This window comes from Triplophysa dalaica, chromosome 19, assembly GCF_015846415.1.
Source record: "Triplophysa dalaica isolate WHDGS20190420 chromosome 19, ASM1584641v1, whole genome shotgun sequence".
Taxonomy (NCBI): Eukaryota; Metazoa; Chordata; class Actinopteri; order Cypriniformes; family Nemacheilidae; genus Triplophysa; species Triplophysa dalaica.
This window is the reverse complement of record NC_079560.1, coordinates 5,532,073-5,542,924: the sequence shown is the minus strand read 5'-3', so window position 1 is coordinate 5,542,924 and position 10,852 is coordinate 5,532,073. Positions and strand designations below refer to the sequence as shown.

General features: G+C 38.4%; 3 protein-coding genes across 4 annotated transcripts; all 3 read left to right on the top strand.

Annotated features, from left to right (window-relative positions):
- The first annotated feature begins 251 nt into the window (after nucleotides 1–251).
- Nucleotides 252–3,724, top strand: pus1 (pseudouridine synthase 1). 2 transcript variants are annotated; one of them, XM_056730724.1, is made up of 6 exons: nucleotides 252–570; nucleotides 639–895; nucleotides 974–1,111; nucleotides 1,853–1,955; nucleotides 2,416–3,101; nucleotides 3,579–3,724. In XM_056730724.1, the coding sequence occupies exons 1-6, from the start codon at nucleotides 507–509 to the stop codon at nucleotides 3,609–3,611; spliced, it is 1,281 nt and encodes a 426-aa protein (XP_056586702.1). In that variant the 5' UTR covers nucleotides 252–506; the 3' UTR covers nucleotides 3,612–3,724. The 2 variants fall into 2 exon arrangements, with proteins under 2 accessions (XP_056586702.1, XP_056586703.1); XM_056730725.1 differs by having other exon boundaries at nucleotides 253–570; nucleotides 654–895.
- An 887-nt stretch (nucleotides 3,725–4,611) lies between these two features.
- On the top strand, nucleotides 4,612–8,706 carry noc4l (nucleolar complex associated 4 homolog). The gene is made up of 15 exons (XM_056731314.1): nucleotides 4,612–4,784; nucleotides 4,877–4,997; nucleotides 5,419–5,525; nucleotides 5,655–5,762; nucleotides 5,855–6,004; nucleotides 6,101–6,203; nucleotides 6,300–6,334; nucleotides 6,429–6,479; nucleotides 6,558–6,669; nucleotides 7,140–7,200; nucleotides 7,298–7,408; nucleotides 7,557–7,720; nucleotides 7,890–7,972; nucleotides 8,240–8,353; nucleotides 8,470–8,706. Exons 1-15 carry the CDS (start codon nucleotides 4,632–4,634, stop codon nucleotides 8,584–8,586), a joined length of 1,590 nt encoding a protein of 529 aa, XP_056587292.1. The 5' UTR covers nucleotides 4,612–4,631; the 3' UTR covers nucleotides 8,587–8,706.
- Nucleotides 8,707–9,125: 419 nt separating this feature from the next.
- phpt1 (phosphohistidine phosphatase 1) lies at nucleotides 9,126–10,838 on the top strand. Its single transcript, XM_056731890.1, has 3 exons — nucleotides 9,126–9,356; nucleotides 9,800–9,927; nucleotides 10,007–10,838. Exons 1-3 carry the CDS (start codon nucleotides 9,212–9,214, stop codon nucleotides 10,097–10,099), a joined length of 366 nt encoding a protein of 121 aa, XP_056587868.1. The 5' UTR covers nucleotides 9,126–9,211; the 3' UTR covers nucleotides 10,100–10,838.
- The last annotated feature ends 14 nt before the right edge of the window (nucleotides 10,839–10,852 follow it).

The window sequence follows — 10,852 nt, the reverse complement described above, 5'->3', positions numbered from 1 at the left end:
ATAATTATTTACAGTCTGTTTTGCAAAAATCAAGATTTCATGTACACCCTCATGTCAATATAAAATATCCATGTAAGCACCAATAAACAAGAAAGTCCAAAGATGTTCTCCTTTATTTACTGACCCGCGAATTATGTGTCTCTTTTTAAAAGCATGATGGCTTTTCTATGAAACGAAAGTACAGGCAGCGCACCCACGTTTTATTTGTGACGATACAGTCTAAGAATATCTGGCAACCCGTGCGCCTCTCGCGATATTCGGCGAGATGTGAAAGTTCATCCACTCCACGTGGGTGTATTCGCGGTACGGCGGAGGTAAATAAGTTGGTGCTTTGAAGGTAATTCATACTACCGTCAAAAAGTAAAACAATTCTCTCGCGGTTCTACATTAATTTAACGCGCATACATTAATGCCAGAAAACGCATATGGACGTAGTAAACGCGAGACAGCGCGTTTGTTTTAAGAAATGTGTGCGGGCGCATCCTCACTGAAGAGATTGTCATGACATGCTGAAATTGTGTCGAGTCGTTTTTTCATCTCAAAGATTAATCCCAACTCTCAAAATCAAAGGTAAGTTTTCTTCACGACGTCTGTTGTAAACGAAATGCCTATTGACTTAATGTAACGTTACGTGTAAGTATTATGCATTTCAGGGTGGCCAGATCCTGCTTTAACATCCAGTGGGTTTTGCTTATCTGGCAAAATGAGCGAGGATTCAGCAGACGTGCAAAACAAAGCCCCGAAAAGACAAGCGGACGATGCATTGGTTGAGGATAAGCACGACGACAAAAGACTTAAAACAGATCAGGAGGAGCAAAGTGCTGACCGGAAATACCCCAAGAAAAAGGTGGCAATGCTGATTGCATATTCGGGCAAGGGCTACTATGGCATGCAGGTGAGTAACACGTTAAACATACATTCACCTGTATGTGTTTTACCATAAGACTCTTTAACGTTTGTTTTTTTCCTACAGAGAAATGCAAAGAACTCTCAGTTTAGGACCATTGAGGATGAATTGATCGCCGCTCTGATAAAGGCAGGATGCATTCCAGAGGGCCATGGAGAAGAGATGAAAAAGATGTCTTTCCAGAGATGTGCACGAACTGATAAGGTGAGTTTAATGTTGTCTTGATCAACATCTTTCTTAAAGTGACCCCAAAATGAAACTTCTGTCATCGTTTACTCATCCTCGTGTCATTTCAAACCTGCATGAGTTTCTGTTGTCCGCATAACACAAACGATATTCTGTAAAGTGTCGTTGACTGGCGTCTATTCACTAGCATTGGTTTTGTGTTCATACAATAGAAGTGAATGTGTGCCAGTGTACAACATTCTTCAAAATATGTTTTTTGTGTGTGTTCTGCAGAAGAAAGACATACAGGTTTGAAGGGACATGAAGTTGAGTGAATGATGAGAGAATTCGCCTTTTTGGGTGAACTGGCACTTTTATAATCCTTAAAAACATGACGGAAATTCTGACGGTTTAAATGGTTATGATGAGAATTGCATGGTTTAATGGACATTTCAATGGTCTGTGGGTTTCCAAGTAGGCTTGCATATTTTGAAAGACGTTGGAATTGACTTCCATTGTATGGACGCAAGGTTTCTGAGACATTTCTCAAAATATATCCTTTCCTGTTCCACAAGTTGAAGTCATTTTCGCTTAGAAATACGGCGGTTTTTTTTTTCAGAATTTTTATTTTTGGTGAATTTTCGTATTAGGTGTCGTATTTAAATCACAATTGTAATATTATTGAAGCGGGTTGCAAACAGTTTCGACATTAAATTGGCTTCCATCGATTGGCTTTCATTCTCTTGAGGTATATCCAATCTTTTTCTACTTCTGTTACAGGGCGTTTCTGCTGCAGGTCAAGTGGTGTCTTTGAAGCTGTGGATGATTGAAAACATCTTGGCCAGCATCAATACCCATCTACCCCCTCAAATAAGTATTTTAGGTACCGCCACCTGAAATGGATACTTGGTCCGAAAATGTAAATTCTGTCATCATTTACTCACCTTCGAGTTGTTCAATATCTGTATACATTTCTTTGTTCTGATGAACACGGAGAAAGATATTTGGAAGAATGACAGATTTTGACCCCATTGACTACCATAGTATGAAAAAATACAATGATAGTCAAAAGTGCCCCAGAACTGTTTGTTGTCCTAGATTCTTCAAAATCTCTTGTTTTGTGTTCAACATTACAAAAAAAAGGATAAAGTTATTTTTCTTACTATGGGAGTCAATGGGGGGCAAAATGTGTGTGGTTTAAACAGATTTGGAACAACTCGAAGGTGAATAAATGAAGACAGAATTTTCATTTTTGGATTGAAGTATCCCTTTAACCTCTTTATTCTTCTTTCTGTGTTCTTTTAAATTCCATTATTTGTACATTTAAAAACCCTCAATTGCAGGTTACAGAAGAGTCACAGGGGGTTTCAATTCCAAAAACAACTGTGATGCCAGAACGTATTCTTACATGCTTCCGTCAGTCGCTTTCTCCCCAAAAGACTTTAACCAGGAAGACACGTCATTCCGTTTGAATACAGAGACCCTTCAGAAGGTCAACCGTTTGTTCGGCGTTTACAAAGGCACACATAACTTCCACAACTTCACCTCGCAGAAGGGTCCCCGGGACCCCAGCGCTAAGCGCTACATCACCCAAATGTCCTGCGGGGAACCCTTTGTAAAACAAGAAGCTGAGTTTGCTGTGATCACGGTGAGAGGCCAAAGCTTCATGATGCATCAGATCCGCAAAATGATTGGTCTGGTGATCGCGGTGGTTAAAGGATATGCCAGTGAGGGGGTGATAGAGAGGAGCTGGGGGGAGGAAAAGGTTGATGTTCCCAAGGCACCCGGCCTCGGGTTAGTGCTGGAGAGAGTGCACTTTGATCGCTATAACAAACGTTTTGGAGGAGATGGTATCCATGAGACTCTAGAATGGACTGAGGAAGAAGCTGCTATTGCTGATTTTAAGGAGAAGCACATTTATCCTAGTATCGTGGAGACTGAACTCAATGAGAAATCTATGGTGAACTGGATGGCCACACTGCACATCCATGATTTTGAAGCAACAGCAACAGGAAACCAAGATCGCAAAGTGGGTGTTTTAAATGAATTAAAGTTAAAGTTTTCCCCAAAATGAAAATTCTGTCATTAATTACTCACCTTCTTGTCATTTAAACCTGTACGACTTCTTGAAAATCTCAAGAAAGTTGGTAACCAAACAGCACCGGCACCCATTCACTTCTATTGTATGCACACAAAACCAATGCAAGTGAAAGTGTGCCAGTTGACAACATTCTTAAAAATATCTTCTTTTGTGTTCTGCGGAAGGAAGGAAGTCTTACAGATTTGAAATGACAAGAGGGTGAATACATGATGACATAATTTTCATTTTTGGGTGAACAATCACTTTATACCTCCAGAACATAAATGGGTCAGATTACAAGTAGTTAAATGTGTTTGAGAAACATTTAATAGTAGTTATCAAAATAAAACAAATATTGTAATGTATTGTATAAAATTGTTAATGTTGTAAACAACAAAACTTAATAGTTCTGTTACCTTTTTCCAGGATGATGACGACGATGGAAATGCATCTGACTGAATTGCTGAGAAGCAGACTTTTTATTTTATTTTACCCTATAATTTTGCTTGAGTTTCCAAAAATGTGCTTGAGTTTCCTAAATAATTAAAATTCTAAAATAAAATGACTTTTATTACAAACCTTCTTTAAGTGTCATGTTGAATATGAACACAATTATCCGGTGTTGTTGCTAATTTGTAAAAGTTTCATGAGGGTTTTCTATTGTAACTTGGACTTTTGGCCGTTGGGTGGGTTATTTTAGGCAGATCTCGCAAACCCGATTTAAAGACCCTCCATTGACCACAACAACATTTGTATGCCCCACTCACAGTGTCTACCCAATGAAACATTATATCCAGCTGATTTTAATGCTTGTTTGTTTGGTCTTTTAAATGTTGAAGTTAATACATTTGTAAAATTTTTTTAAGTCCTATTGAGGCATTCTAAGGCAGTGATTTTGAAACTTTATGGACCCCCAAATATGATTAACCTTTTGTGAGGACCCCTTTCTAATATATACATCAATCTATATTTTTGTTCAGTGCAAAGAAACGTTAAAATTTTTGTAGATAAAATATTATAAAGACAACACAAAGCAGATAAACACTGCGAACTTTTAACATTTTTTGCTTAATATTTTTTCCTATAAAATTTCTGGAGGACCTCTTGCATCCTTCTTCAGACTGTTCTAGGGTACACTGGCTAAGTTGGACAAGTTCTCTATGTAGCCACATGCAAATGTCAGTTTTTTTAGAACATTATGTAAAAGACACGTTGTAGACAACACAGATACCAAAGGTACTCCTTAAACGGTTAAGATTATTTATTAATTATTTATAAATGACAGTGATGTGTTGTTATCGTCATTTAACGGAAAATGCCGTCTAGTTTGATTCACTCTCGCGGTACTTTGATGTCATACGCCAATCAGTCTGCGCAGCGCTGCATGATGTCGAAGGTCAAAATGACGAACAGCCACAAGGGGGCGACCTCGAGCATTCACATGAACGGCACGCTAAACGCCTGGCTGGTGAAACCGTCATGGCGCCGTCCAGGGACAGCAACGTGAAAAGAGGCGATACAGGCGAAAACAGTCAGATTTCTTATAAGAAAGCTATAAATGCCAAATCAGAGCGTGTACTTCAAAACAGAAAACATGCAAACGACATATTCGACGTCATTGAATATTTGCAGGTTTGTGTTTATTGTACAATACTGGAAGTGTGTCCAACATGTTGTGTTCTGTACATACATCATTTTAGATAACGTGCGGTTTTATTTCTCAGTCGGATAAAGAAAAAGAAATCATTTACGCCACCAATGCCTGCGGTAAGATCTTCTGTGAGTTGTTTGAGAGAGGAGAGCTGTATGTCGGTCAGCTGCCTAAAGAAGATGAGATCGTGCAGGGTAAGATGCGGTGATGCTTTTGACCATGTGTTTACAAGTAGGTGTTATAGTGTTTAATCAGACAACAGCATAATAATAAATGTAAATGGTTTTATCAGCAGTGGTTTACTGTATAGGACACAGTACACCCCTGTTGATAAAACAGTTGACATTTTAGTTGGTTTTGTTACAAAAATGATCCTTAACTATCAGCAGTTTACCATTAAAACCATAACAAAATTCCAGTATGTAGTGTGGAATTTGGGATTTAATGGTGTTCAGTTGGTGCCAGGTAACATCCCAACAATATAACACACAGGTAGATAGATACCCATTATATGGTTCTACAATTGCCATTTTAGCTTTTTAATCCATAAGAATATCTGTGATGGCTTTCAGTATGTACAGCACCTTACTTTAAAAGCAGTTGTTTTGTTGCCAGGTGATCGCAGTGCCGAAGAAAAGTATCATATATTTATGAGACACCGGTACAATAATTGTGTGGAACTTCTGCTGGAGAACATAGCCCACAATGTTTTCCAAGTGAAGGTGAGTGAATTATGTAAAGCAACAGCAGGCATAAAGTGTACACTGTTGTTAATTTGTGCATACTAATTAGAAATTGATATTGATGTGTAACTAAGAGTCTCAGTGATCTGCATTATTTTTGTTTTCCAGGAGAGTTCCCTTTGCGCAGTAATGAAATTTGTATCAGCAGAGGGCAAACATCCCCTTCAGAACCTGGACTGGAGTGAACATTACAGCTTTCCCAGAGAGCTCATACTGGTTGGATGTCTTTCTAACTATAGAACGTAATCTCTTTTAACGCTGAATGTGGAAATGAAGTGTATCATTTTACCTGCCCCTCATGTAAACAGGCTCTGGTGGAGCACCTTGTCTCAGACAAAGAGGACATGTCCCTGCTCATCTCCAGATTTCAGGAGTTTCTGGAGATGGATGATGTGCGCTATTACTTCATGAGTTCTGTGCGAGACAACATAACCAGAGTTATGGAGCGAAACAAGGGGGTATTGAAAATGTTCACGCTGCCAAATATTTATCATAAATCACTACAATGTAAGTCTGGTTTAATATAAGGTTTGGTTTGTTCTTGGTGTTTTCAGAATGTGATGTCTGTATATCAGAACAATGTTTTCACACTTCTCTCATCCATCAACATCCCCAGTCAAGCATCAGAAATGACCAACTTCCTTGTCAAACAAGAGTGTGAGTTTGAGGGTTTTCATGTTCCTGTGATTAACGCGGGTAGTTCAATTATTTAAAACATCACATTAACAATTTACTATTTTTTACTGAATACAGCAAAACACGAGGATTGGAAAGCAGCCAGATTAAAGGTAACTGCATGCTTGTATTTTCTACTAAATATACAGCACACACTTTTTGGGCTGATGTCGGCGTGTAATCTAATTTTATGCATATGTTTTATAGGAACACAAGAGAGCCTATGAACAAATGTGGCTGGTGTTTCTTAAGTACAAGGTAAAACAATCAGTGCCTTCAGGTGATGGAGTTTATGCCTGTGATGTTACCTTGACTTGGTTTCATTTGTGTCTGCAGTTACCAGGCAGTCTGTACAAGAAAATCCTGGTTATCCTGCATGAATCTATAATGCCACAGATGAGTGATCCCACACTGATGATTGACTTCCTGTCCGCTGCCTATGACATTGGTGAGTCAAGTACATAATATATTAATATGTGACCCTGGACAACAAAACCAGTCTATGGGTACATCAAAACAATTAAGATGTTCACATAATCCGAAAACTGATTAAATAAGCTTTCTATTGATGTAGGAGTTGTTAGAATAGGACGATATCTGACTGAGATACAGCCGTTTAAATCTCAGGAATCTGAGAGTGTAAAAAAAAATGTATTGAGAAATTGGCCTTTGAAGTTGTTAATCATCAAATATTTATATATTTAAGGTAGGAAATTTACAAAATGTTATCATGGAACATGATCTTTACTTAATAATCCCAATGATTTTTGGCATAAAAAAATCTATCATTTTGACCCATACAATGTCTTTTATTAAAAATGTTCCTGTGCTACTTAAGACTATAGTTACATACTGTATATCAGGGTCATAATATAATTCAATTTTTTCGTAAAACACTTCTGCCTGTGTTTGATCTAGGTGGAGCGATCAGTTTGTTGGCTCTGAATGGCTTATTTGTCCTTATACATAAGCACAATTTGTAAGTTTTTCATAAAACTAAAAGTTTAAATTCATATTTAAAGCTCTTCATCATGAAATGTATATATTTGCAACTCGATTTGTCTTTTGCCATGCAGAGATTATCCAGATTTTTATAAGAAGTTATACAATCTACTGGAGCCCACAATTTTCCATGCTAAATACCGAGCACGCTTTTTCCACCTGGCCAACATCTTCCTTTCTTCAACGTAAGTGTGCCGTTTCTGATGATATTATTTTTTAATTAATAAATAAGCACATTTGTAATACGTGATTCTTGCACACAGTCATTTTATAAGTTCTTATCACGTATACGGTATAATATTTGCTCTTATCTTTTGCATTGTGCTCTGGCAGACATTTGCCGGTTTATCTCGTGGCAGCGTTTGTGAAGCGACTGGCTCGTCTTGCCCTCACGGCGCCACCCACAGCTCTGCTCATCGTACTGCCTTTCATCTGTAATCTCATTCGCCGACATCCCTCCTGCCGAGTCATCATTCACAGGCCGAGTGCAGCGGAAGGTATTTCATAATTTCTTCTAATGCTCATCACAGTTTCAGAGGAGACATTAAAACAAAAGGCAGCTTTGCGCAACCTAAAATTTTATAAACAGTAGCTTTTTTTCAAGATGATCAGGACAGAGTGCTATAATTTCTCTATTCACATAGTAAAGTATTGCTACTGTTTTAGAGCCATGTGATGACCCGTATGTGATGGAGGAAGAGGATCCAGCAAAGTGTCATGCTCTGGAGAGCAGCCTATGGGAGATCAAGGTAGGAGTCCAGGTGTTATAAAGAAACACTGAAGGGAGTCTGGGGCAATAAACAAATGTAGACCTTTCTGTTTGCTCTCTGTTGTTATGAAGTTTAAGTTATTACTATTGCATCCAATAAAGGTTTATGGATACGGACAACAGTAAGAACAGACAGATCTGATTTCATCGATATTCAAATGAGTCTTAAAAAAAGTATTTACAGTGTGAAAGCCTAGAACAATTGAGGTTGTTCTTATAAATTGCATTTCTTAATCTGTTTTTGTAGACGCTGCAGAAGCATTACCATCCAGATGTGGCCAAGGCTGCCAAGTTAATAAATGATCCACTGTCCGAATCAGAGAATGACATCAGCAAACAGCTGGACCTGTCTACCTTTGAGGTACTTTGTACAAATTTGTTACCAGAACATGATTTGAGGACTGAAGTTGTAATATTTGCCACGTTTTGAAGTTATACAAATTTGAATAAGTATTTTCCACACATTTTGTTTGCCAGCTGATGCAGCGAGATATGAAGGCCGAACGGAAGACCATACCACTAGAGTTTGATACGGCCACGGAGCTCCTGAAGAGTTCAAAGGAAGTCCTCGGTGCGCACTTTTCTCTTGAGTGACCAACTTTTATTGGCAGATGATCAGTTTTTTAGTCCGTTTCATTTTTATTATATAAAAGATATCTGTGCATGGGTTGTAGCATTGAGTTTGCCTTTCTGAAGAAAATAAACATTGTTTGGTCATAAGCACGTGTTTGAATGTTTTCTTAGCTGACTCTCACTACCATTTTACTACAGCCTTGGTGGTTTTCTCAAGATTTATTTCGTTTTATTGACAATTTCTAATACAGTGTGCTATGATTTTAAAATAGTTATATAGCTGAAGTTGGCCTGGGTGTTTGTAAAAGCCTCCAAAAATAAGTTATTCGTGGATAAATTACTGTTGAAATGACCCATCGACAGAAGCCGTGGTCATGTGTCTTCAGCCCGGTAGGTGTCACTAGTTCATCAACGTTTCTAAACATTTCACAGAAGAACAAGTGGAGCGCTGCCCACAATTACATCCACAGCTGCGCAGACTAATCGATATATGACATCAAAGTACCGCGAGAGCCCAGCCGGCGACTCGCTCTCGCGATTCTTTGATGTCAAACTGCAACCCGTCTGCCGTGCGCGGCACGAAGTCGATAGACGTATCAGCTGTACCACTGAACTTGCCGTTTTTTCCACTGAGGCCTTTCCTAAAATGTCAGCCGAACGTCTCGCTAAAATCCCGGAGGTTGATTTAGATCCGAATGGCTTGTTTAAATATGTCCTCATACGAGTGCACAGCAAAACCGACGAGTCGTATGTTGATATTGTGAGAGGATACGCGTGGGCCGAATATCATGGTAGGATCCATGTGTTTGAATGAATGAATGACGTGTGTTGTTCAAGCGTGTAACTTTGACGTTACAAGTGCAACGTGTTTAGTCGTGAATTTCATTCAAATGCACCTTTAAAGATTCGCTGCGTGTTGGTCTCGCATACAACGTGTTTCCTACGTCAAAATTCAAGTCCTGTAGAAAACGCCGGAATGTACCATTAAATTAACCTTTGCATTGTTTACTGATCGTTTGCAAACTATTGTTTCTATCAGGAAATGCCAATGTAGTTTGTAAAAGAACAAAGTGCATCAGAAATGTTTGTGCATATTGCAATAAAATACACTGTTTTACAAATGCATTAGGGAGCTGAAACACCATAGAATCCATTATGTCTGTTTTGTCATCAGCCTATTTAATCATAGAATAAAACTTGTCTAAACCACAAACACATTTCTGTCTATTCAAAGCTGATATATATGACCGTGTTGCTGGAGAGCTGGAAAAAGCTGGAGGAGAGGACTGTGAATGTCTCGGAGGAGGGCGAATCAAACATAACAGTGCAGAGAAGAAGATCCATGTCTACGGCTATTCCATGGTACGTTGCTTGATTGTTGATCAGTGTTTTGCTGAAAAGAGGCAATACAATAACTAAAACATTGTTTCCTTTGTTTCAGGGCTATGGAAAAGCAAATCATGCTGTTTCTACTGAGAAAATAAAGACTTGTTACCCAGACTATGAGGTCACTTGGGCAGATGAGGGGTATTGAGTAGGTTCCCACACAAGGGTCTGTCTTAACAGAGCAATGAACTGTTTCAAGCTATGCCAAGACAGAACAAAGCCTTAACCTGATCGGATGGATGGATAAAATGTTCACTTTTCAAATCAAGGGCTTAAATCTTGCTGTTTTTTACGATGAGAGAATGCATCTTTGTTTCAACCATGTGTATTTAAACTAAAAAGATGCATCAAAGCCCTTAACAGTTTAGTGGAGAAGGTTATGCATTTCATGACAACCTATAAACGGTTATATCCCGTAAAGGCTGTAAACTCACGGGACGCAGATCAGAAATTTTCCATAACTATTTTATAATGCATTCAGCAGTTAAACAAATGTCGCAAGACAACGTAAATGTGCTAGTTTCCAGCAAGAGAAAGTTGTCTTTAAGGTCAATTATTTGTGCTTAAATGCACCAATAAAATGTTGATCCGGAGGTTGTAAACCTTGCCCGATAAACCTGACGATCTCATTGCATCCGTTTGTCAGCTATTTTATTTCACATTCTTAGTAGAATGTGTAATGATTTCTGTACTGTATACATATCCGGAGAATGTTTTGCTAAGTGAAGCATTGAAACAGCATTTAAAGAAACATTGTCACAGCCTATTTTTATTTTAACTTGGGATTTAGGCACGTTTTTGTATTTGTATTTCGTTATTGTTGCACAAGCCACAGAAATGCACTGCAGACTAACATGTCCAATAAATACATTTGTTTTGTCACTGATTTTGCATTTCCTGC